The sequence below is a fragment of the Strigops habroptila genome, chromosome 2 (assembly GCF_004027225.2).
Source record: "Strigops habroptila isolate Jane chromosome 2, bStrHab1.2.pri, whole genome shotgun sequence".
NCBI lineage: Eukaryota > Metazoa > Chordata > Aves > Psittaciformes > Psittacidae > Strigops > Strigops habroptila.
The window spans coordinates 55,348,731-55,372,028 of record NC_044278.2 but is presented as its reverse complement, the minus strand read 5'-3'; the positions used below and the strand labels follow the sequence as shown (position 1 = coordinate 55,372,028).

The 23,298-nt window shown below is 36.5% G+C and overlaps 1 protein-coding gene across 9 annotated transcripts in view; it reads right to left on the bottom strand.

Moving 5' to 3' along the window:
* HERC2 (HECT and RLD domain containing E3 ubiquitin protein ligase 2) overlaps nt 1-23,298 on the bottom strand; it is a 106,120-nt gene that overhangs the window by 30,645 nt on the left and 52,177 nt on the right. For 8 of the 9 annotated variants that reach the window (XM_030477852.1, XM_030477855.1, XM_030477853.1 and 5 more), the window contains 31 exons: nt 22,705-22,897; nt 21,913-22,095; nt 21,176-21,360; nt 19,403-19,550; nt 19,114-19,310; nt 18,645-18,875; nt 18,075-18,210; nt 17,327-17,470; nt 15,775-15,917; nt 15,303-15,570; nt 14,983-15,125; nt 14,255-14,353; nt 13,991-14,159; nt 13,753-13,878; nt 13,172-13,280; nt 12,892-13,031; nt 12,204-12,394; nt 10,416-10,521; nt 9,981-10,072; nt 9,208-9,383; nt 8,608-8,719; nt 7,582-7,663; nt 7,339-7,482; nt 6,665-6,755; nt 5,037-5,214; nt 4,508-4,589; nt 4,255-4,426; nt 2,862-3,006; nt 1,930-2,155; nt 850-1,021; nt 88-274 (listed from right to left, as the gene is read on the bottom strand). In XM_030477852.1, coding sequence (XP_030333712.1) covers nt 88-274; nt 850-1,021; nt 1,930-2,155; nt 2,862-3,006; nt 4,255-4,426; nt 4,508-4,589; nt 5,037-5,214; nt 6,665-6,755; nt 7,339-7,482; nt 7,582-7,663; nt 8,608-8,719; nt 9,208-9,383; nt 9,981-10,072; nt 10,416-10,521; nt 12,204-12,394; nt 12,892-13,031; nt 13,172-13,280; nt 13,753-13,878; nt 13,991-14,159; nt 14,255-14,353; nt 14,983-15,125; nt 15,303-15,570; nt 15,775-15,917; nt 17,327-17,470; nt 18,075-18,210; nt 18,645-18,875; nt 19,114-19,310; nt 19,403-19,550; nt 21,176-21,360; nt 21,913-22,095; nt 22,705-22,897 — 4,770 coding nt within the window. The remainder of the gene's footprint in view (nt 1-87; nt 275-849; nt 1,022-1,929; nt 2,156-2,861; nt 3,007-4,254; nt 4,427-4,507; nt 4,590-5,036; nt 5,215-6,664; nt 6,756-7,338; nt 7,483-7,581; nt 7,664-8,607; nt 8,720-9,207; nt 9,384-9,980; nt 10,073-10,415; nt 10,522-12,203; nt 12,395-12,891; nt 13,032-13,171; nt 13,281-13,752; nt 13,879-13,990; nt 14,160-14,254; nt 14,354-14,982; nt 15,126-15,302; nt 15,571-15,774; nt 15,918-17,326; nt 17,471-18,074; nt 18,211-18,644; nt 18,876-19,113; nt 19,311-19,402; nt 19,551-21,175; nt 21,361-21,912; nt 22,096-22,704; nt 22,898-23,298) is intronic. The other variant, XM_030477857.1, reaches the window with a different exon arrangement.

Here is a 23,298-nt window from a genome sequence, read left to right as displayed (position 1 = left end):
TAATCTCTGCTATTATCAAATTAAACAAGACAATATTTTTCAGCTTTACTGTTAAACATAGATGGAAAAATTCTTCTGACACTTTACCTCCCCTCTCCTGTCCTGCCACGGGTTTGGGCTCAGCCTCTCTTCTATATCTCCCACAAGCATGCATTCATCTCCATTCACAGGGCTTCCTGTAGAAGTAGCATCTGATGGGGGCGCTGGTGATGAAGAGGGACATTCTACTGGTGCAATCATACTCGCAGGCATCAATGCTCCAACAACTGCATCCCTGAAATCATTTAGGACAGATCAACATAAACCTGATTACAGCCCCTTGTTGAACTTAGAAAAAAATATATTACCTTGTCTTAATAAAATAAGGAAAGGTTTCCACACTCTGGAATTTAGAGTCATTTATCTCTGTTCTCCTTTGGGCCCAATGCTTAAATACTGTGTTTTAAGGCCACTATTTTATGTGAGTTCCTCTTCATACATTTCAGCACAAATACTCTGTTCTCTACCAACAAGGAGGGCACTCTAAATTTTTATTGTTCTTTCCATCCTGCCTCCCACTGCTTCTTCAATGTCATCTATCATGATTTACTTACATGCCTTTTACATGATTTAATTGAGCATTCCTAAATAAACAACTTTTCCCCAGGCACTGGGAGCTTCTGTAAGGAAAACAGCACAAAGCTAACGCCAACATCAAAAAAAAATTTAAATGAAGCTTATGCCTATCCTGAGGAGTCCAAACAATTTACACCCAACTCAAGAGACCCTGATAGATGGTAAGCAACCCTGATAGATGGTAAGCTATGCCATCTTTTGCTCTGCAGAAGAACAGAATGTTTGCATGCCTACCTGGCATACATGATTTGCAATGCCATTAGTATATGAGATAATGCCTGCTGCTTGGCAACATTCCCATCAAGCGATAGGAGAATCTTAGCAAGAGAAGGGCGATTCGGCTTGGAACTGTTTGCCCCGCTAATTTTGTTACTGGCAGCAGAAGAATCTGCATCTGAAGGAACACCTGGAGTGAGGGGGAAAAAGAGAAGGCGAGCATTCTTTAATGGTGTAATACGTAACAAGAAATCAGATAAATCAGTTCCAGTTAAGTCAGAAGACTGTAAAACTAACTCCGTAGCAGATTCTTAAACTGCAGTGCCTAAAGTTACAACATTAAAGTCAATACTGATGCTTTGCAATAAGGGCTTTCATAAAGTAGTGTTCCACCTTCTTACTTCATCATAAAGAATAAGGTAATACAGATAAGAATATTTTGGTGATCGGCATCTGGAACAAGTTTTACTTGCACAGAAATTTCTCAAATAGCAAGAATATTTATTAGGTACTCTTAAAATGCTAATGAAATATTCTATGTATGTAGTTCTTGCTCTTTTTTAAGTACACTACCTTGTTCATGAAAAAGCTTAACCAGCAAAATGTTTGGTGCTTCTATATTCAACACAAAAGAATTAGGAAGACAAAACAGGAATGTTTAGTCACCTGCTTTAGAAAAAAAGAGGTAACAGTAGAATCAAGAATTATAGCAACAGGTAACATGTAAGATCACCAACATTAAAGTAGCATCCATCTACCATTACCTCTATAAAGCTCTATCTGATATTAAAGACAGTTTCTGAAGTGTTTGATAAAGCATGTTGAATTTTAATTTCCTGAAGAACAATAAAAGTTCAAACTAATGCTACTTCTGAACAAGTCCTTTGCAACTTCCACTTTCAGGAAGAGGTTTTGTTGGGGTTGAGAGCTGTGTATATTGTTTGCTGTTGTTTTGTGGTGGGTTTTTTTGAAGACAAGTTTTCTTTTTGCATTCTATCACCTATTAAACCACACACAGAGCTAACTCTCAAACGGCATAAAGAAACCAAACAAACAAAAACAAACCCACCAAACCAATGTAAGGCAATAAATACCAACCAAGATAAGAAGCACCTAAAGGGTCCCTCGCTGTCTGGAAAAGTACTGGTTCATGAACAGATGGTGTAGCTACATCCACTGTTGTCCATGCTACACTGTGAGAAGACCCACAAGCAACCCGGGTGATTTTCTGGCCTTCCAGGCCCTGGACAAGAGTGGGCTTCCTATTGACCGTAGTAGTTCCATTGCCTTGTTGCCCATGGTCATTGTCACCCCAAGCATAAACCTGCCAGTAAACATTTCCGCATATTACTTTGCTTCGCTGGTTGCCTCACTTAATTGCTTCTTAAAAATTCCTCCAAAGGAATCTTAGTGATTTGCATTATTAATCTAGGACACTTTAGAGAACCTATTGTCATGACATCCCCCAATGCCCCATTAAATAAGGCAGGTGTTAGAATACATTAAAAGGAAAAAAAAAGAAAAAAGAAAAAAAAATTAAAAAAAATCATAGCAGCACTTTATCAGATGATTCATAAATTATTGCCAATTCATAAATCATCAATTCATAAATTACTCATTGTTCACAGTAAACAGTAAGTTAGAAGAGTTAGTTGCCTAGTAATTACATTGGGGATCTGAATCAATACTGTGATAATCATAATGCTGGATCTCAGATGTCTAAGTTACTGCTTCTGTATTTCAAGATTGAGAAGCAGAAAACTGATCCTGAGATACTACATCAACTAGGAAAATATTACAAAAGCTACTATGACAACAACATTCAAGCTCCAATAATAATATGAAAGCTAATATATTTTAAATTACAATCCTGCTTATACTTATTCAGGACTTTGAAAAGCAAATAAATATCATTAGAAATTTCTATCCCATTTAATCAGCACCAATGGTATTACATTCTTCTTCAACAGTTTACTTCATTCCTTTCTGGATCAAGAAAAAAAGGGAAAGAAGCATGATGTACAACATACCTGTCCAGTGTCAGTAACAGCTAGACAATGGAGTGCACCTACAGCCACATGCACAATCTTTTTACCCCTCAGTCCTTCCACAACTTGTGGCTTCCGTACATGTACATCTGTGCCATGGCCTAGTCTGAAGTAGTCACCCTTACCCCTGCAACAGATAGTAAATGTAAAATTCAAAAAAATTATATTGTTTACACAGAAGTTGTGATTTTTCCCTCAAACCAGAACAAATCCAAGAAGAGTAAAAGTTTAGAAGCAACTGAGCCATCCTAAAGTGCAGACATGCACAGTTGAAACAGACCCAAAAACTCTCCCTGTAGGCCTGTAATGTCATAAAATAGCTGTAGATTTTATGACCAGATGTGTAAGACAAACTGGGGTAAAGAAGGAATGAACAAGAACTTTGTAAAGAGTTCTTAAAGACTGCCAAATTCCCTTACCTCTAACTCCTTTCATCATTACAAATAGAAGACTTTAAAAGAGGGGTGAAAGCAAGAGAGATAAATAGTTCCCAGTGGCCACTGAGAAACGGCATCTCTGCTAAAATCTTTTTTAAGAATAGAAGTAACTTCTAAAAATTTCAGTTTTGAGGATTTCTCTTCATATCATTCATCAGTTGGTGACAAATGATATAACACAACCAACTATTTTAAGTCTTCTTAGATTTGATATATGTCAAGCAGGTCATGGCCTTATTACACAACGATGGGGGTTAAGATCTTGATCTGAAGCTCTGAAGCTCATATATGCCACACAGTAAGCTCTCAAATTTTACAGAAAGGTTTATAAACAACTCAAAAAGACAGGTTTGTGTTCAAAACAGAACAGAAGCAAGCAAATAGAAGAAAACAAAAAGGGTTTTGGAATAACTTTCAGTGATCATTTCATATCAGCTCTTGCTGCATTACTGACAACTCAGTGGTCACCTGAGCAGCAAAAAGCTCTATAAAAACCCTGTGTTCCCAAGGAAATTCTTCCCATCTCCTCTGAACTTTAGCTTACTTCCTTACTCTACTACATCCTTACTCTCACAGTGTCTGCTTCAGATGTAGGCTACATACTCCGAACTTTGATAATCATGTTCTCTTTTTGCCACTCCAAAGTCTTGAATTAACATTCCTTTAGAGGCTCCATTGCTCCCAAGAGAGGGAATGATCTTCCCGTTCCTCCACTAATTCAGTAAGACCCAGGCACCCTATCAGAGCACAATACACAAATGAGCATGCTACAAGACACAGTGTTAGAGCAATTGAACAGAGCTTGTCTTGAAGACCTGCCAATTTAAAAGACAAAGCACACAGATAAGGCATAATGGAGTTAAGACAGTCAAACAGCAATAAATACAACACATACTTAACAATTGCTTTGTTAATACTTTCTGGCAAATGTAACATACCATGTCCATACCACTCCTGACTTGGTCAGTGCCAATGAGAACTGTGCACCACACTCAATCTGACAAACGCCTTGGCCGTTCAGTCTTTCAATGTTCTGAGGAATGTTGCATCCTTCACTTCCTCCTCGGCCCAGTTTTCCAAAATCACCATCACCCCAAGAAAACACCAAACCTAACAAACACCAAACTGCAGGTTAAATGATGATCACAGTACCCCATGGGCTAGAAATCTTCTGGAACAAGATATTCCTACCCTCATCTGTCAAAGCAAGAGTCTGAGCATCTCTGCTTCCACAAGCAACCTGAATGACTCGGTGGCCAAGGAGCACTTTAACCTACAAAAGAGAAAAGTAAGCAAGAGGTTTTAAATAAATTATGTTTTAAAACCTTACAGTTTCAAGCTCTTCTGACCAATCTTGGTCATTGTGCCCAGCCTAAGCGCACCATTTAGCACAGGATTATCTAGCCTTCCTCACTCAGGATCAAACATCATTCAATTACAGTAATAGCTTCCACCTATGTATCAAAGTAGATGCATGACATGAATGTTCGAAACAGCAGTCGCCATTTCACATCACTTCCCAAGAAAAAGAGATTGGATTTTTTTTGGCGTTTCTGAAATAGCTTGTCTGTTAGAGGTGTGTGTAACAAAACCTAACTTAGATCACTCCAAAATGATGTCTTCACAGTGTTTTCATGGTTTTTGGCTTTAATTTAGTTTTTATATATCATTTATTAAACAAACACGTTCACATTTCAGAGACAAGAAACATTTATTTTACCATCTTAGGCTTCAGCTGTGTGGTATTATCTCCATGTCCTAGCCTTCCATATTCTCCAAGACCCCATGTATACAATTCACCACTAGAGGTAATGGCAGCACTGTGGGAACTGCCACAAGCAATATCACGGATGCGTTTGGTTTTCAACGCTTCTATCAATCTGGGTTTATCACAGTTCCTGGAGAAAAGGAATAAAGAATTCATTGCATTAATTATGAAAGAATTACACAATATACTCCCATCTTCATAATCAAAAAAGTTTTGTGCAATAACTAGCAGCAACCTAAAAATAAGAAGCAGCATTATGATTCCAAGACATATTCTGTAGTAGTGCCACAAATCTGAAGTTTGTACACTATTTAAATGTACTTCAGAGTTTTATTTAAAGGAATATTTTATGTATCTGCTGCAACACTTAGGTGACAAAACCAAGATCCAAAGTGATGAATCAATTAAGAAGTGTATAATACAAAGTGAAAACTGATATCCTGTCATTACCCGAAGTTGAGCAATTTGTTAGCTGTGGACACAGAGCCAGGTAGTAAGATCAAGCGATGACACTCCCATCCCAACTTTGCTCTTTACAAGAGAGAAATTAGAACTTGAATTTACTGTTAGGCTTCTGTGAGAGAATACAAAACTTTTTGTATTATTCATATAGTTACAATATTCTCTAAATATATGGAAGAGTTTCAACTCAAGGTTTTCTAATGTTGACTGTGTATCAGAACCACTATTAAGGTTTTATCAACTTACACATGGCCTCTGGAATATCTGCATACATTTAATGCCCAGAGTTCCAAGTCTTACTTTTAATAAAATTACAGAAAACACAAGACAGTTGAATAATAAACAATACTGCTCTAATCTGGACTTCCCTTTTCATTTATCTGACATACATACCCCTATGAACATTTATTTGTTGTCATATATTAACTACCTAAGCTGGGATCTGTAATTTATTTTTTTTTAATGTATTCCGAGCAGATCTTCAAAACAGATCAGAATGACAAATGTTTCTCCATGGGCTTGTGTTTTGCTATTGAGTTTTGTTCCTTTCAAAACATTGTTCTGTGGTGCATACAAAGAAAAATCCAGAGACAACTCAAATTTTCCTGAAAGCTGTCCTGTGGAGGATTAAATTATGTATTACTGAAAAGTGTAAGAAATTTATTTCTGGCTAACAAGTCTGTGAACAGAAGTCTAAAGAAAAGGGCTACAAAATGTGCCATCAGGCTTATATTATGAACTGTTACACTCAGGAATGTAAAACTGCTATGGTTTTACACCTCAAAGCACGGCTGTAAAACTTACCTTATAAAAGTAACCAAAACCGCTATGTCCAAAAGTGTGCCATTTCATCAGTGACATTAAAAATACTATTAAAGACTTTATCCACCAACTATGTTTCCAAATATTATATTAACTGTCTCCTTTTTAAATGGAGACTGCTACAAATACTGCACCATAAATTGACATACCCTGCTGAAAAAAAACTTTTTCACAACATAGTTTTTTATTCCCATTGTAATAAAAATCCTGTCGTTGTCACTAGTGGTGGTCAGCTGTGTTGTAACATGCAACACTAATGTTCTCATACTGAAAAAACACAAATTTGGCATCCTTACATTCGACTGAAGTGACCAAGTTTTCCATCATCTCCTTCACCCCATGAAAATACCTTTCCATCAACAGTTAATGCCATAGCATGCCGGCCACCTAAAAGTGTAAACAGAAATTTAAACTTTCAAGCTTTCAAGCAGGCAGCAGGTCTAGCAAAAATCTCAGAATATTGACACTGCTCTACTTAAACAACATAATTGTATGAGCCTTTCAACCCAATATGCATTACTTATTTTCTTCAAACTTTTTAAATTATTTAATTTAAAGCACAAAACTTTTGTGACAGTACGTTTCCTGGTACATTAAAAAAAGGAAGAAATAATCAAACAATTCGCTATTTACAGTGCTGCAAGAAAAAAATATAAACCCACCATTTATCAATACTCAAAAACGAAAAAATTTTCTTTGGATTGGTAACTTATTAAGAAGTTACCAAATTTAACTTGCAGCAAGTAAGAAACTGTGTATGGTCTAAAATTATAGATTTTAATAACAGAACCATTAGATTTAATCTGACATTGTATGCTACAGACAGAATTTAATAATCTGTATTTATTTTTAAAAAATTTATAAAAGATCAGTTATGCTGGGGCATCATGGCACCCAAGAAAATCGCAAAGCAACTATTTTTAGGCTTAACATGTTATGTTTATTATGTAAAAATAGTAATAGTCAGTACCTGAGTGAACAGCCACCTTCTTTACCACATAGTTACTGAGAGCTGTAATCTGGCGCGGAATAGGCACAGTTCCACTAGATATTCCTAAACCCAGCCTTCCATTTGTGGCTTCTCCACAGGCATATACTTTACCCTCTACGGTCACTAAAATGAAGAAATAAAGTTTGAAACACCATTAAAGTTTCACAATTGGAAATCCATTTCTGCCCTTACATATCTATATTTATTTTAAACTTATATTACCTGCAAAAAGGCTTTTGGATCCTCCAGCTACTTGTACAACATTCAAGGCAGACAGTGTTTCAGAAAAGGAAGGGACCTTTATCTAGAGCAGACGGGAAATAAAATTCATTACAATTCACTTTGAAGTTTTATACTTTACAAAGAAGAGCTATTCTTAAATCATAAACCAGACAATCTAATAAGTACTTTTCCTTTTTTAGATATATAAAAATCCCTGCATTATTCAGACACTTCACACATACCAGTTAATATACACCAGGCAAAAGACAAAAACCAAGAAAAAGCATTTAACACTGAAACCATGATAAATACAAAGCCTGAGAAAAAATTAAATGTGCTACAAGCAAGAACTTTCCTTTAACTAAAGTTTTCTTGAGAAAACCAAAGAATACAGTAACGGTTAATTTTTTGTTTCTTGAAAGGCACTGTATGGATACAGTAATATACATTTTATTTACAACATAAATTAAAGAAATGCTCTCCACATACTTTTCAGATTAACTTCTTAAATTGATTAAACATTCACCGTGTATCTCTGAACTTCCATTGTATTAAAAATTATGCATAAATAGCTGCTCACAGGGCTAAAACTCCTTTCAAATTACACTGAATTGTAATCAACTTACACCAAAAGATGAGAATTCAACTTTCTGATGAAGGTACCAGCTCCAAGTAATACACAGAAAAGTTCACCAATACCTTAATTGCACGCACGCAAACCCAAAACGAACAGAATGTGTATAGAGTGCTACATATTTTTAGAACAATTAGTTCAATGTCATCTAAAACAAATAATTAAGTGGCTGCTAAAAATCAAACTAGATTTGAGAGAAATAACCAAAACGCAACTTTTCTCCAATTTTCCACCCAGCAGACATCTAACATGTCTCAAAGCAAAAAGCCATTAGAATCTATCATTTGTAGTTTTGACAATAAACTGTAAAATTCTGATTACGTTTGAATTAATTTTGAGTTGTGTGAGACTTGTACATTTTATTTTGTACTGGAGTATGAAAACAAACATACCTTGGAACCTTTCAGCCCTCCCAACTGGTCTTTGTCATTCAATCCCCAAACAAAAACTTTAGTTCTTATCGTAGCTGCCGATTCAAGCCCAGCTGCCTTCTTTCTAACAAGACTGAACATATGGAGGAGAGGGGAAAAAAAAAAAACCAAAACCAAAAACAAGTGAGTTTAGCAACGTGCATAGTATAGCATAGGCATCTTTTTACTCTATTTACTGATTTTTACAAGAGTTTCAGCACTCAAACACCACTACAGTTAATTGATGGCTTTAACAAAACAAAACCAAAACCAAAAACCAAACCAACCAAATAAAACAAACAAAAGCCAGAATGTTTTGCTGAGCAGAGGTAAATACACCACATTCCAAACATAACAGGTTTTCAACTCCAAGCATGCTGCAGAAGCAGAAGAGTTGTACAAAATGCCACCACCCCAACAAATGACCTACTTACAATTCTGACAAACTAAGATACTGATTTCTCTTTACTACCATTCAACCTAATTAAGTAGTTGTTCTTACAATAATCACCTGAATTATAGGACCAGATAGACACTAAGGTTCTTTATCATTTCCTCCGCCTCGCCACTGCAGTTACCTACCTCCCAGTGTTAGCTTTATCGTCATCCTCTTCCTCATTATCAGAAGCAAGGAATGGGACTGCAGCCAAGTCTTCATCCTCTGCACGTATACGTCCCAGTATGCTGAGGCCATGTATTTTGCAATCAATCCCAGAGCTTCTGCACTGCTTGATTGCAATCTCAATATACCTGTGGTACTAAGAGGAAAAAAAACACTAAATTGACATCTTTTGGGTCCTATGTAACTTTATGAAACATAGGAAAGAATTAGAACTTTTGCTTGATTTTTCACCTTAACAAAATTAATCTGTAACTTTAAATACTCGGCTTTTCAACCCTACATAATTCATACTTTAAGATAAACATATGGCCTCATTAATTGCAGAATTATTTCACTTCCTATCTTCTAAAACGTCATTATACATTCCTCCTTGCTGTTACTGAAAAAGATTAGAACTACTATCCAAAATAAGCCTTAACACCCACCAAATGTATCCCCAAATTTAAGTTTATTGGGATTTCTTCTTGGTTCATAGGTATACTGAACATAGGTATATTTGATGTAAATCCATCAAAAAAACCTGAAGTATCTTTACTACTAAAGCTATTAGAGTTACACTGAGATTATGGTAAAACTTATCAGGATAATCCACTTTAGTAAACTTCCAGAAATAATGCTAATTTAGAAGTAAAATACCATGCTTTAATAATCACAACAGTGCTTTTAATCCATTTCTTGCTGCTAAATATTCTTCCATTACATAAAGAGTAATTCTCACACAAACTTCACTTACTTCTGTACAATCGCTGAGAAGAGGCACTGTGGTGTCTGTAGGATTTATATTGATTGTCTTTAGCTCTATAAGGTTATTTAAGGAATTCCCCCCTAGAAAACAAAACACAGAAAGAAAAACATTTTAAGATATGGTGTTTGTTCCATAAACAGGTACCATGCACTTGAAATAGATGACTATGTTAAATGAGACCACATAAATAGAATCATAGAATCATAGTATAGTGAGGGTTGGAAAGGACCTTAAGATCATCTAGTTCCAACCCCCCTGCCATGGGCAGGGACACCTTGCCCTAAACCATGTGGTCCAAGGCTCTGTCCAACCTGGCCTTGAACACCGCCAGGGATGGAGCATCCACAACCTCCCTGGGCAAAATACCTACTGTTGAATGTACAAAAATAAATAATTCAGACTTCTCAGAGAACATACACATACCTGAAACTACAACTAAAGAGGGCATGTAACTGCTGTCTGCAGGGTCCACAATCATCTTTAGTCTGTGAACAAGAACATCTGGAAAAATCTCCAAGCGAATCCAGTGCTAGGGGAAACACAAAGAATTTCATTTTCAGGTAGTATTGCTAGGACCACCTAGCAATATTGTTGTTGACGAGTAAATATGTGCTGGTTTTAAAGCAAGCATGAAAAACATTTATGAATGCTACGCAACAGCTGCAATGCATGGGGACTGGGTAAAGGAAGATGACCTTGTATACTTCTCACCTGACCAACCTCCAAAGAAAGACGAACAGTTGCAGCAAATTATTTATTTTGCTCAAGAGCAACACCACTGAGAAGACTGAGAAAGCACAATACCATTGGAGGTCAAGAACTGGGACATAACATAAAACTTTGGTTACAGCCTGAAGGAAGGGTACTTTTATAAGTGATCTGGATGCAGGAGTCAAAAGCATGTTAAGCAAGTTTGCCACTGACACTGAACTAGGAGAAGCTGTGGCCTCCCTCAAGGAGTAAAGAGGCCTTACAGAAAGATCAGAAGAGACTAGAGTGCTAGGCAAACACCAGCTGTATGAAACTTGAGAGCAAGTGCCAGATTCTCCGCTTGGGACAGGGTAATCCTGCTTATATGTACAGACTGGGGGACAAAAGCAGTCCTGTGGAAAGAGACCTGGAGGTTTGAGTTGATGACAAGTCGAACAGGAGTCAGCTATGTGCCCCGACAACCTAAACAGCCAGACATGTCCTGGAGTGCATCAAGCACAGCATTACCAGCTGGTCAAGGGAGGTGATTGTCCCACTCTACACTGCACTGTGCAGCCCCACCTTGAGCACTGTGGGTAGTTTGGGGCATCTCAATACAAGAAGGACATAAAATTATTAGTGTGTTCAGAAGAGAGCAGCCAGGATGGTGAAAGGTCTCAAGGGCAAGACTTACGAGGTGATTTTTTTCAGCTTTAAAAGAAGGCTGAGGGGAGATCTTATTGCTATCTACAACTTCCTAAAGGGAAGCACCAGAGGCAATGCTGATCTCGTTTCTGATGACCAGAGATAAGACACAAGGAAATGGAATGAAGCTGCATCAGAGGAAGTTCAGACTGGACGTTAGGAAAAGGTTCTTCACCAAGAGGGGGGTCAGTCACTGCAACAGGTTACACAGGGAAGTGGTCATGGCACCAAGCCTGTCAGAGTTCAAACAGCATCTAGAAGATGCTCTTAGTCATGTGGCTGTTTTAATTAGTCCTGCTGGGAGCAGGAAGTTAGACTCTATGATCCTTACAGGTCCCTTACAACTTGAGGTATTCTATACAAGTGAGAGAGTGCTCAGAAGCAGTTTTGGTCAGCAAGCGCATAGGTGCTTTTTGTATTGCAACAAACTCACTTAAGTAAAATATAATCAACATGATCTTTAAGAACAACTCCCCATCAGTTATTATACTGAAACAGCAATTGTAACCATATAACCAACTACACAATAATTACTCCTTGTTCCAAAAAAAAAAAAAAAAAAAAAAAAAATCACAAAAGTTCCTTATAATGAAATAGTTCACAGAAGTTTTTCCACATGAAATAATTAGAAAGATGAAGCTTACAAAAAAAAAAAAGTCATGTTTAAAAATATAAAGAAAAATAGTTTTGTACTTCAGATGTCTGCTTTTACTACTCTTCTATCTTACAGAAAAGTAACTATGTATTTCACTAAGTTAAATATTCTTCCTCTTCAGAAGAAAGTATGCCAAATTAAACTAGTTATGGCTTAGTTACCTTTCCTTGTGAACCAGAAGACTGCCAGCACTGCTCACTACCATCAATAAGACGTGAAGCCTGATTCACAGAGGAAGAGACATTCAAATTCTTAACTATTCTTGACCAATCATCCAGTAACATTCCCCGCTGGCTACTATGCCGTCTCTTCAGCTGCTTTCCAGAACGCCCACAAAACACTGGAGACTGACCTGCGTGGTTAAGTGAAATGTTAAGCATGTACCTCTCAAACTGCTTTTATTAAACCCATAAGCAATGTGAAAGGAAATACAACAAATCAAACATTTCAGGTATGTAGTCTGAAAGTAGAGAAGCATGTTACATAGGTATAGTAATACTACTCATGCTTAAGAGGCTCAAGATTTGGGTTTTTTTAAAGGAGTTTCAAGCACTTCACCTGATAACAAGCTTTCATGCTGTCACTGGGGATAGTCACACTTTCTATTCCTACGCTTATAATTGATTTGTACCAAGAAAGCAAGCATAACTCAGTAAAATATTAAAAAATAAAGGAAAACTACTCTCTTCAGGAATGTAGGACAGTAAAAGTAATACCCAAAATTGAATGACAAAACATTACAGGGGCATGCAGTATTTAAACTGACAGACTTTTTTTCTCCCCCTCATGAAAACAAATTCAATGCATTTTAAATTAATCTAAGAAACAAATACATTTTTAAAAACTTACCTGGTTCATTTATTCTGCCAAAAGTATGTCGGGTGTTATGCTTCCTGGTTTTAAAACAAGTTTCACAAAAGTCAAAATCATCACAGTTTCTGCATTTGAATCTAGGCCCATTGATAGGAAACATCTGACAGCCATCACACCTGATTTCACAAAAGAACAATGAGTAAATATATTTCCAATTGTACAAGTTATTTGAGACACAAGTCAAGATAATGGAATCAAGACAATAAGGCTAAAGGATAACCCATATACATTAAGAAAAATGTAAACCATCACTTACGTGACTCCAGGATGAATGCTGGGAACCAGTTCCATTTCTGACAACAAGCCAGTCCAATGAGACTGCTGAGGAAAGTCTACAATGACATCTTTTCCATTGGCACTAAAAGCTGTGACAAAACCATAGAGAAAATAAAACGCATTGCAAATCTCTACAAAATGAAGCAGAAAGTGCCCAGTGCAACATCAGAGCAGAAATACATATTAAAAATTACTTTCAAAAGTAATCTTTTCTTGCACTGGAACTATGTATTAACCTTATCTGCCTGTAAAGGGAATTCTAAAGTTTTTTTTAAAGGTATATATTATCCTACTTCAATTGCTTGACTCTGATTTTTTTCTTTTATTAAAAAAGAGTTCCCAAAGGGAGAGAGTACTTCCAAGAAGAATATAATATGACCAAAAACTGTACCTCTTCAAAGAATCTATGCTCCACAGACTACTTCTGTATTTTATACTCATATCATCACGCAATATTCCACAAAGCAGCATGATTTGTGTGTCTAGAAGATCCTCTCCTTAAATGCTGCAGAAAGTCTTTGCTTCCAGTTATACTGCTTCCCCATTTTGAATATACATTACCTTTGACAACTCCCACGCTTCGGTGAGTAACTGATCCCCATTTGTATTTGGGTGTAGTCACAGAGCTTTTCACACGCACTTTGTCCCCTATCTTGATATGAGAGGCAGAACTCTGCGGTGGGAATCCTAGCAATTGCAAGAATAAATGCATGGTAAGTGGCTTTTTCCCCTTCAAAAATATATCTCCCTTAGTGTACCATTCAATTCTTTATTAGAAAGCAGTTAGCAGTGAACTTACCTAACAGCTCGACATGGATATATCTGACCCAGTAGGTACCACCCTTCTGTTGCCAATCACACTGCACGTTCAGGTCATGCAATCCATCTCGATCTAACTTAATAACTTTGCCTACATCTCCTTCACAAACCTCCTCATAGGTTCTGCAGCACCTAACCATCATCCCCACCTAGGGAAAAAGGACAACAGAATGCCATAGCTATGCAAAGACTTTTGGACCAGAAGAAAAATAGTTTCAATACAGCTTTTGATCATCATGCCTACCTGAATGTTCTCCCTCACATACACAGCATAGTCATCATTACTTAAAAAATCAGCTCGTTTCTTATAGGTTTGGCTCTCTGTTACAACAGCACCACTTGACTGGAAAAAATCCAAAATAAACATGTAACAGTTACAAAACTGGTTTGCAATTCAGCTAAATAAAATCATTAGTAGAGACTGAAGATAACTCAACAAAAAATACACACACTTCATACTCAAGTTGCATGCCAAAATGAGAAATGTCTTCAACCGGTCAACGCACAACATGGCTAACATTTATGATCTACTTTAAAGTTTAGTTTCAGAAATTATTTGTCCAGGAATGCAGCTGCAAATTTTAAAAACACATGAAACAAGCTGCAAGGTGCTCTTATGAAATCTGTTTGCCAAAGAAAATTAGATACAAAAGAGAGCCCTTTACAAGTATTACAAATAGCATTGACTATTTGAGATGAAAGAGAGACCAACTATCACGGATACTTATAGCTACCGCTAGTGAAACATCTACCTGGATTTCACCCTGTTCTACTTTCATGTAAGTATTTATAGATTCCTTGACTTCTTTTATGATATACCTTAGAAGCATATAGCAAACGTGGTCCTTGTTACAGTCTTGAAAGCTTGGCACAGCAGAACATCCTTGTACTTTAACCGAGTTTGTAAAAGGAAAGAATTACAAAATTTGCAGCCAGCTAGCATGACTCAGATTTTAATAAGCTGATACTTACCACAGGGCAAGCAGCTTCAGCTTCTTCCACCTCCTCTACTATTTCCTCATCTGAATATTCATCAGAGATAGTATCAGCATCAGAGAGATCCGTAATTTGAACATCAGGGTGATCCAACAACCAGCCAACCAAGGCTTCCACTCCTAATACAGAAAGCAAACTCGGTCTGTCTCTGAGGGATTCTCTGACACGTTTAAGATAGTATCCAAAAAGAGCAGTAACAATTGCTCCCTTGTAAGTAGCACTTTATCTGCTCACAACTTGCCTTCTAATATCATTAACTAAATAATTATCATAATCATTTTTAACAAATAAAATACCTGGTAATCCAGAAGCACTTCCAGAGGTTCCAGAAAGAGATTTTAGTGCAAATTCTATGTTTTTCCTAGGAAATCCCATTTCCATAAGTTGAACTACAATGGGGAGAGGTGGAATTGGAGATTGCTTGCGTTTCTTTGCTTTTGTGGGTCGGATATGTTGCACTGTGACAGGTGTCGTAGCTTCACTAGAGCTGCAGTCTTCAAACACTGGAGTTGAAGGGTGTGTAGACTCTACAGCCAGATACTGACACACTGCCAAAGCAGCAGCCTAAATGAGAACAAATAAATGAGTCCAAGTTAAAAAAAGCATATTTAGTATGTTTTTGTGCACATGTGTGTCTGAAATTAGAAGTTATTTGCCAAGAAGGGTTCAGTGACATTTTTTAAAACCTATTGCTTAATAAGTTTCAATTATAGTATGAATTAGGAAGATTTATTTATTAGATTACTTGGCAGAAAACACAGACTCTACCTCAAGCTCTTGTTTGTCAAATATTGCTTTCACAGGTGATGGTTGTGTAGCTGCTGTCAAAAGTTGCTGTAGAAGAATCATGGGAGGCTGTGGTCCTTCAGGAGACATATCTCCTATGTCGGGAGAGGCGACTGCTCCATCCTCTTGAAACAGAAACATTATTTTAACCAAAACCATGCAAGTCAATCGGGAGACTTATTCTGGAGCCTACTGGTTGATCAAACATATTGTTGTTTATCCCACGTTTCTTCTCCACTGCAATCTCGAGTTTAACATCAAACTATGTGTACCACTATCTCCATAAAAAGAAGCAAATGAGCAATTTGTAGATAAACAATAGTTTTACTAAAATACATCTAGAACATACCTAACAGACACTGCTCAGTGAACAGTGAATTTGCACAACTATCTTCCGAGTTCACCTTTTACAATAAGATTATTACAAAAAGGTCCTTCCAGGATAAACCCCTTTATACAGACAACCAACAATCTCACTGATCCCCAAATCATGGTGCATACTTTCTAGATTGAATAATTTCCCCCTCTAATACACCTCTTAGGGAAGAGCTCCGTGTAGGTATTCACTGTCCCTTCAAAAGAATATACCTTTTTTGACTCAACTGGCTCACGATTCTGCAACTTTTATATTTGATTTTGTGTTCTTTTTGGCATAAACATTCATGTTGCCTAGATTTGTACTCGGGCTTTACTCCAGCTACACTCTTTACTGTGGCTATCTCAGGGAAGTGTTCTCATTCCTCACTTTACTCCAACAAAAAGAAGTTCTCATACTTGAAACAATAACAGAACAGTTAATAGTCCTCATGTACTTATGCTGTCCTGGTTAAGGGGAAAAAAAAAAAAAAAGTTCCATTCCTGGAAAAAAACTGATCATTCTGCTGACTTAGAATTTAACAACCCCCAGAAAGATACAAATAAACTGAATATATTTAAAGACATTAGATGCTTTGCAAATGCCTAAATAATATAAACTATAAGGGCATCAATAGCTACCCTAAAAGCTAACAGAGCTATTTTATTTATTTTTATATGTAGAGTGAATGTATAAGATAGAATGAATTCAAATTATTAAAACTACAATTTTTTTAACTCTTTAAGATTATGCTTAAGACTCTGTAACCTGGTACTTGTTTCACTGGAAACTGCAAAACATTTGGAATAAAAGCAATAGCCAATTGAGAACTCATACTTTAAGCTCTGAAGAAGAAAAAGACACTACTGCAAAAAAACAGTAAGATTTTTAAAATTAATTACAAAGCTTACTAACTATAGATGACTTACAAATTTAGCTAACTCCAATATTTCAAGCTTCAAACACTTGATCCATTTAGACTTCCAAACCTAAGTTAAAAAGTCAAAATGCTTTTAATATCTGAGGTTAAAACATTCCTGAATTTGAATTTTTAATTTTTAGTCTTCAGAGGGCAGATTTAATTTCTATCCTCTGACTGCTATTAGCAAGACTTATAGTCACATACTCTACCTACCACCTAAACAAACAGCAATACACTCAGGTTGCATTTCAGAATACCTGCAGGGTTTAATGCAGACTCCTGAACAGCTGGCTGAGATAAGATCTGCCTTAGTGTATCCTGGTGAGAAAGCAGAGCTCGGCCTGCTTTCAGTATGTACAGTTTTAATTGCTGGCATCGCAGTAGATCCAAATCCACTTGACCTATCAGAAATATTAAGCAGCTGTTAGCACTAGAAATCTCTTGTATTAGAGAAGAAAGGCTATCATTCATACAACCTCAGCCCAACGATCAGTTTACACCTTAACTCACTATGTGAAAGCTTGTGAAATACTGATGATATGAGGTAGTTTGAAAAGCACCTGGATAAAAAGTCTGCACACATTCTATGGCCCATGATATTAAGAACACTGCCTTCCTACTTTTCACATCCTGGTCAATCAGAGAGCTGACGCACAGCACAGTAAGTGCAGTAAAAATGGACACAGTATTTTAAATAATTCAATACAAGAAGTCCAGCCCCAAACCTTATTTACATTTTGTCAGCAAAGTAAAATGGTATTCCACTTACAGTGCAGAGTAATTCATCTCTTAGCTAAGCTTGTCTCATAAATGCTATTATTCAGTGTTGACTAAGGAAAAAGTTAAGGTTCCAGAAAACCCTTTTTCTTATGTACATTTGCTATTAGCAGTATCTTTCCAAGAGTATATCTATCTATTTAAAAGGAATAAAAAAACCCAAAACAAAACAAAGACTCCACAACACAAAAACAAACAAAAAACAAACCAAAAAACAAATGACTGTACCTGAAAGACCCTGATTGGGAGACTTCATTCTTTGTTTTTCTACTTTACTTCCAGCCAGATTTACTAGTTGAGCCCAAATGGATAGCATAGGTTCAGTGAAAGGCAAGTTGTTCACATTAAAAGCCACAACTGGAAGCTGGACAGTGGGGAAAGAACCAGACAAAACAAAGAAATACAGATAAGCGTTTTTGTAAAATTTTAAAAATCATTCAAAGTGTCAATGTTTATTAGCTCACAAATGCTACTTTTTCTCTTCTTCAGTTAAATACAAATAAATATGCTCCTCTCATACAAGAGCTATAAATCACATTGTCATGACTTGGGATTTTACCTCAAGTCAAAGGACCTCAGCTCAAATCCCTTCTCCTTTCATCTCCTCAACAAATGAGGACAGGCTTTAAAGGCCCTACAGAGGTTCACATCAGTACCATCTTAGATTTTCATTCAGAGCATTGTACATATTGAATGGCAATGTATTTACTGAATGAAGAACAAATATTTTCTTTGCTTCATATCAGAGTCTTAAACCATACCCTTGCCTGTATTAAAGCCTCTATAAAATGAACTTACTGGCTTCAGCTGATTCAAAGGGCACACTCTACATGTTCGCATATCATAGAACTGTACAGTGATTTTCCCTTTTGGGGTGATGCGTGTCACTGTGCCTTCTCCAAATTCATCATGAACTACTTGTCCACCCAGTCTCAAGCGACTGTCTATGCCACCAATCACAGCTAGCACTGCCATTAGGCCTCCCACCTCCGGATTCTCAGTGTCAGGAAAGTAGTCATCCAACAGAGCCTAACAAAGAACAATAAAATTAACTGTAGGGAGAAAACATACACTTCCATTTGCTTTAAAATACAAAGTTAATCACACATACTTCAATTTAAAAGTTACAACACATAAATACATATATATATTCAAATAGAAAAATGGTTTCAAAATTAAGTTTAATATTGTTTACAAACGTTTAATATTTATAATTTAAAAATAAATAACGCTATAAAAATGAGCTATTTTAAAACGTGGAAACTACCCCTTCTGACTGTTTTCCTGCAAAGATGTGGGTGATGGAGGTTAGCTGAGAGTTGATGTACTTGTTTATGAGTCCATTCCACTGGCCGAGTGAATGGAGTGTCCTCAGCAGTGCCACTATCTCTTCTGCTAAAGTACTACTGTGAGTGGCAGTTAGAGACGCTTGGGGCCTGGCCTTTCTCCTTCTCAGAGTAGATTCTGGAAAGACAAAACAATTGCACAACAGTTATGAATCTAGTGCACACATTTTCTATACATGAAAATAAGCCACCAACAGAAAATTCCTCTACCTCTGAGTAGTGGGATATCTGAAGAACAAGTACTAAGCAGGCTGCCTAAAAACCCAAACAGTTTTTCCACAAGAAATTTCATGTCTCTTGACCTTTCATTTTTATCCCAAGATGGAAGTACTGCTTTCAATAAATGTACAGCAAGTATCTAAAAAGAGAACAAAATCAGTGTTATTCCATTCTAAGTCACCAAATATTAAAGAAACTTTCAAACATGTTAAGTACAGAAGAAGGTTAGCTTTCCTTTGTAATTATTTCTGTAACACTGATTTCTTTCCAGCTGTGGAAATTACAGAGCTACTGATGTTCAGTTTGCTAAGAAATATTGTAAAAGAAGTTGTGACAGTTCCAAATAAGTAAGAATTTTATTGGCACATTATATTAGTGAATCCAACCTCTTCAATACTCAGGACATTAGACAAACACACAGTTAGAAAGAATGTAAATTACTAAAACACATAGGAAAGATAGTAATACAAAATGGAAAGGTTTATTCCGATTCCAGACTCAGATCTTAGTACTAAGATGTATTTCAAAGTTTCCAAGTGTTCTGCAAGGAAGGTACGATAATTAAAAATTATGAGATAAAAAGCTGGATGACAGAAGGCGGCAAAAAGCAACCACAGTGACACCCAAGAGTAGTTACTGTGAAACCAGAGCCTCTGACGTGTACAGAAGAAACTGGCTGGCATCTCTAAACCTAGACACTCGGTGCAGGACTGACAAGGAACATAGGAAGGTGCAGTGCTGCAGTATCAAAGAGCAGATGGGGTTGCACGTTCTGAACAGAAGTATTTCAGGTTATGAGCTTCCTCATCCTCTACACATAAGGCCAATACAGAAGACCTCTATTTTTCTAAACCTCTGTCGATAACACGTCGTTCTCAAACTTCCAGGTCTCATCTTTTTCTTGTTATTCAGTTAGACGCTGGTACATTAGGAATGCTCACTGCTCTTGAGTATTCCCTGGACAGCACAGATAACTCTAATGCACTAAGTCCTGGATAATGACAGAAGGTTCATCATATTAAAAATACTGGCAAGAATTTGATAGAGGACCACAAGAAATTTACAGGCCTTTACAATACAAGGCTTTAGTTAAAAAAATGCTTAAGCCTTATCAAGGAAAAGACTAAGATCTTTTGATCCCTGAGCCTTAAAACTTGGAAGAGTTATTCCATAATAAGGTTGTTTTTCAATCTCATGAAAAAGATGATAAGGAAAGAAAAAAAAAAAACACCAAAAAAACAAAATGAGAGAGAGAGAGAAAGAGAGAGAAGACAAAAGGGGAAAAGAGACAAGGGAAAAACAACACCAAAATAAGATGCAAAGATACAGCTTCTTCAGAGACTGTAACTAAACAATAATAACAGTTTATTATGGAAGGAAGGGCAGTAGATAACACACAATTTGTTAACTGTAAAATGAAATTGCACATTTTTCCTAATCATCTTTTGTTATTCTTTTCTCTATGCAACTTCTAGGAACCATTATATGGGAGTTTCTGGAATACATTTTTGCAACACTGTTTTGACCTCTCATCTGTACAAAACTTTCAGGCTTTCAATAGAACAAGGGAGCCTGTAGTGCCCTGAAGGCTCAAAAACTTACAGATATGTATTTAAAACAATGAATCCTAAATACAAGACAACATGTTATCTTTTTCCCAATTAATTAATGTTTTCAATATACACTTTTTTTTCTATTTTTAAAGGCAGCTAAAGTGTGCTAAATTAATTGCCTATCAAAGTAATTTGGAAATACACACATTACCTGTCTCTGTAGTGAAGCAGCAGTGAAAGATTCATGTCCCTCAACAATTTTCATTAGCAAAGTTATCCACTGAGATGTACTAAGAGTGCTGCACATCTGAGGCATGAGTGCTATACTTCGAATGAATCCCAACGTGCACCAACTCCTATGCTGTTCTTTATAAACTAATTTATTTGGCAAGGAAGCTAAAAACAAAAAGATATATACATGTAACAGTTGACTTTTCCGCCAGCTACATAATTATCTATATACTCATGGGGATTTTCTGGACAAATCAGAACAGTGAGCTTTAGATCCTGTAATTAATTTTTTTTAAAATGCCTTCAAAACAATTCTCATCTTCATACTGTTTCCTCATTTCAAAGTAGCTAACAGCATTATTTCTGAAATTACAAAGAAGCTATGGAAATGAATATGACATATCCAGTCATACTGTTGTCCCCAAACAGAAAAAATAAAAACCTGTTAAGAAATTCATTGTCTAAGCTAACCATACACATCCTGATGCTCCACATCTCATGTGTTTCTCCTGCTTTTACAATTATGTCATAAGAATGCTCAAGACCATTTATGATGCCTTTGCTAACAATTAAGATGTTAAAAGCTCTGAAAATGCATTTTCTATCCTTTGGCCTTAAAGGATTAAAAACTAGTAACAAAAGACTTACAAAATTACAAGACAACAAAGCACAAAACAGAAACACAGAGCTGAATCAGACTGTTTCTACATAATGTACCTGATTTATCTATTGTTCCACTTTCCACAAGCATACGGAGTAGACCACACAGAGTCCTAGTAGCATCACTTTGCATGACTTCAGCATGGACACCAGCAGAGAGACAAAGTGTCTGTAACAGGTTCACGGTACTTGTCAGCATCATGGAAGTAGGGTGGAGATTCCTTTCAACTTGTTCTCCTTCTGAAGAGACACACGAAAGGCAAAGGAATGCATTAATATTGAGTTAATCTATTTCACAAAGAGTTTTGAAACAAACTATGTAAGAAATTTGTTATAAATATTTCCGCTAAAATGATTTGACATTAAAAAGATTCCTTCTCTCCAACTGCAAGAGCAAAATATAAACCAGCCATTTTGTGCAGAGATTTTCAAGTTATTCTCTAGCAGTACGCAACTTAAAGAGGAATTCCAAATGCAGTGCCAAGAACAGGGAAGCAGTGTGACTAGATGTATAATTAGGCCATATAAAAACACACTGTAGAATGGTATTAATGTATGCTAAAATTTACATCTCCTGGTGTCTGTAACTGAAACTATTTCGGTTGGATAATACTGTTTTCTCCAGCCCATGAATATGCAGCAAATGTGATACCATGCTTTATACCCTCCTTTATCAGAGTAATGCTATCTTAAGAAACATTCTGGTTAGAAATGCATACCTATTAAATTAATCTTCTTTGGTGCAGCATGAATTTCCTATGAAAAAAGCTTTTTCGTATTACAAGATATTGATTTTGGAATTCAATTAAAATCCTGCCTCTACTTTTATAAAAAAAACAGCTTTTTTACCAGAATCATCTTCAGTGTCGGAATCCTCTGTAGTGGGCTGTGTTGCCGGCGGTGGCTCAGCTAGTTTGAGATCATATTTTCCCTCCTTCCCCATTCTGTAAGAATTTGTACTTCCGGTGTCCCACTGCACTCTAATCCAGCCATCTTCTCCCAGTTCTCCAATCACACGACCCAAACCTGGAGTGGGTCCATCCTGATAAAAGAGAGAGGCTCAAAGTTACACAATCAACAACACTAATTCATACTCAAAGTTCATAAAATAATAATGCAATTGCTCTTTTTTGCTGCTAACCTAACGGTAAGGTAGTAAACATTCAATAATGTTTCAAAATCCAGCATAAAGCTGGAAAGCATTGCACAATCCTCAAAAGAAACCACCCCAGTAAACCACAGCAATACTCATGTTTAGATCTGTTTTACTATGTACTATGTAGGTGCCACACACATCTAGTTGTAAGTGCATAATACTACTGTAGCATAGAAGTGATTCAATTTCCTGTTAAATCATGAATCAGAACAGTCTCACTAAAAGGAATTTTCATCTCTGAAAATGAAGTTAAACAAATAATTACTATATTTTATGTTAATTCTCCA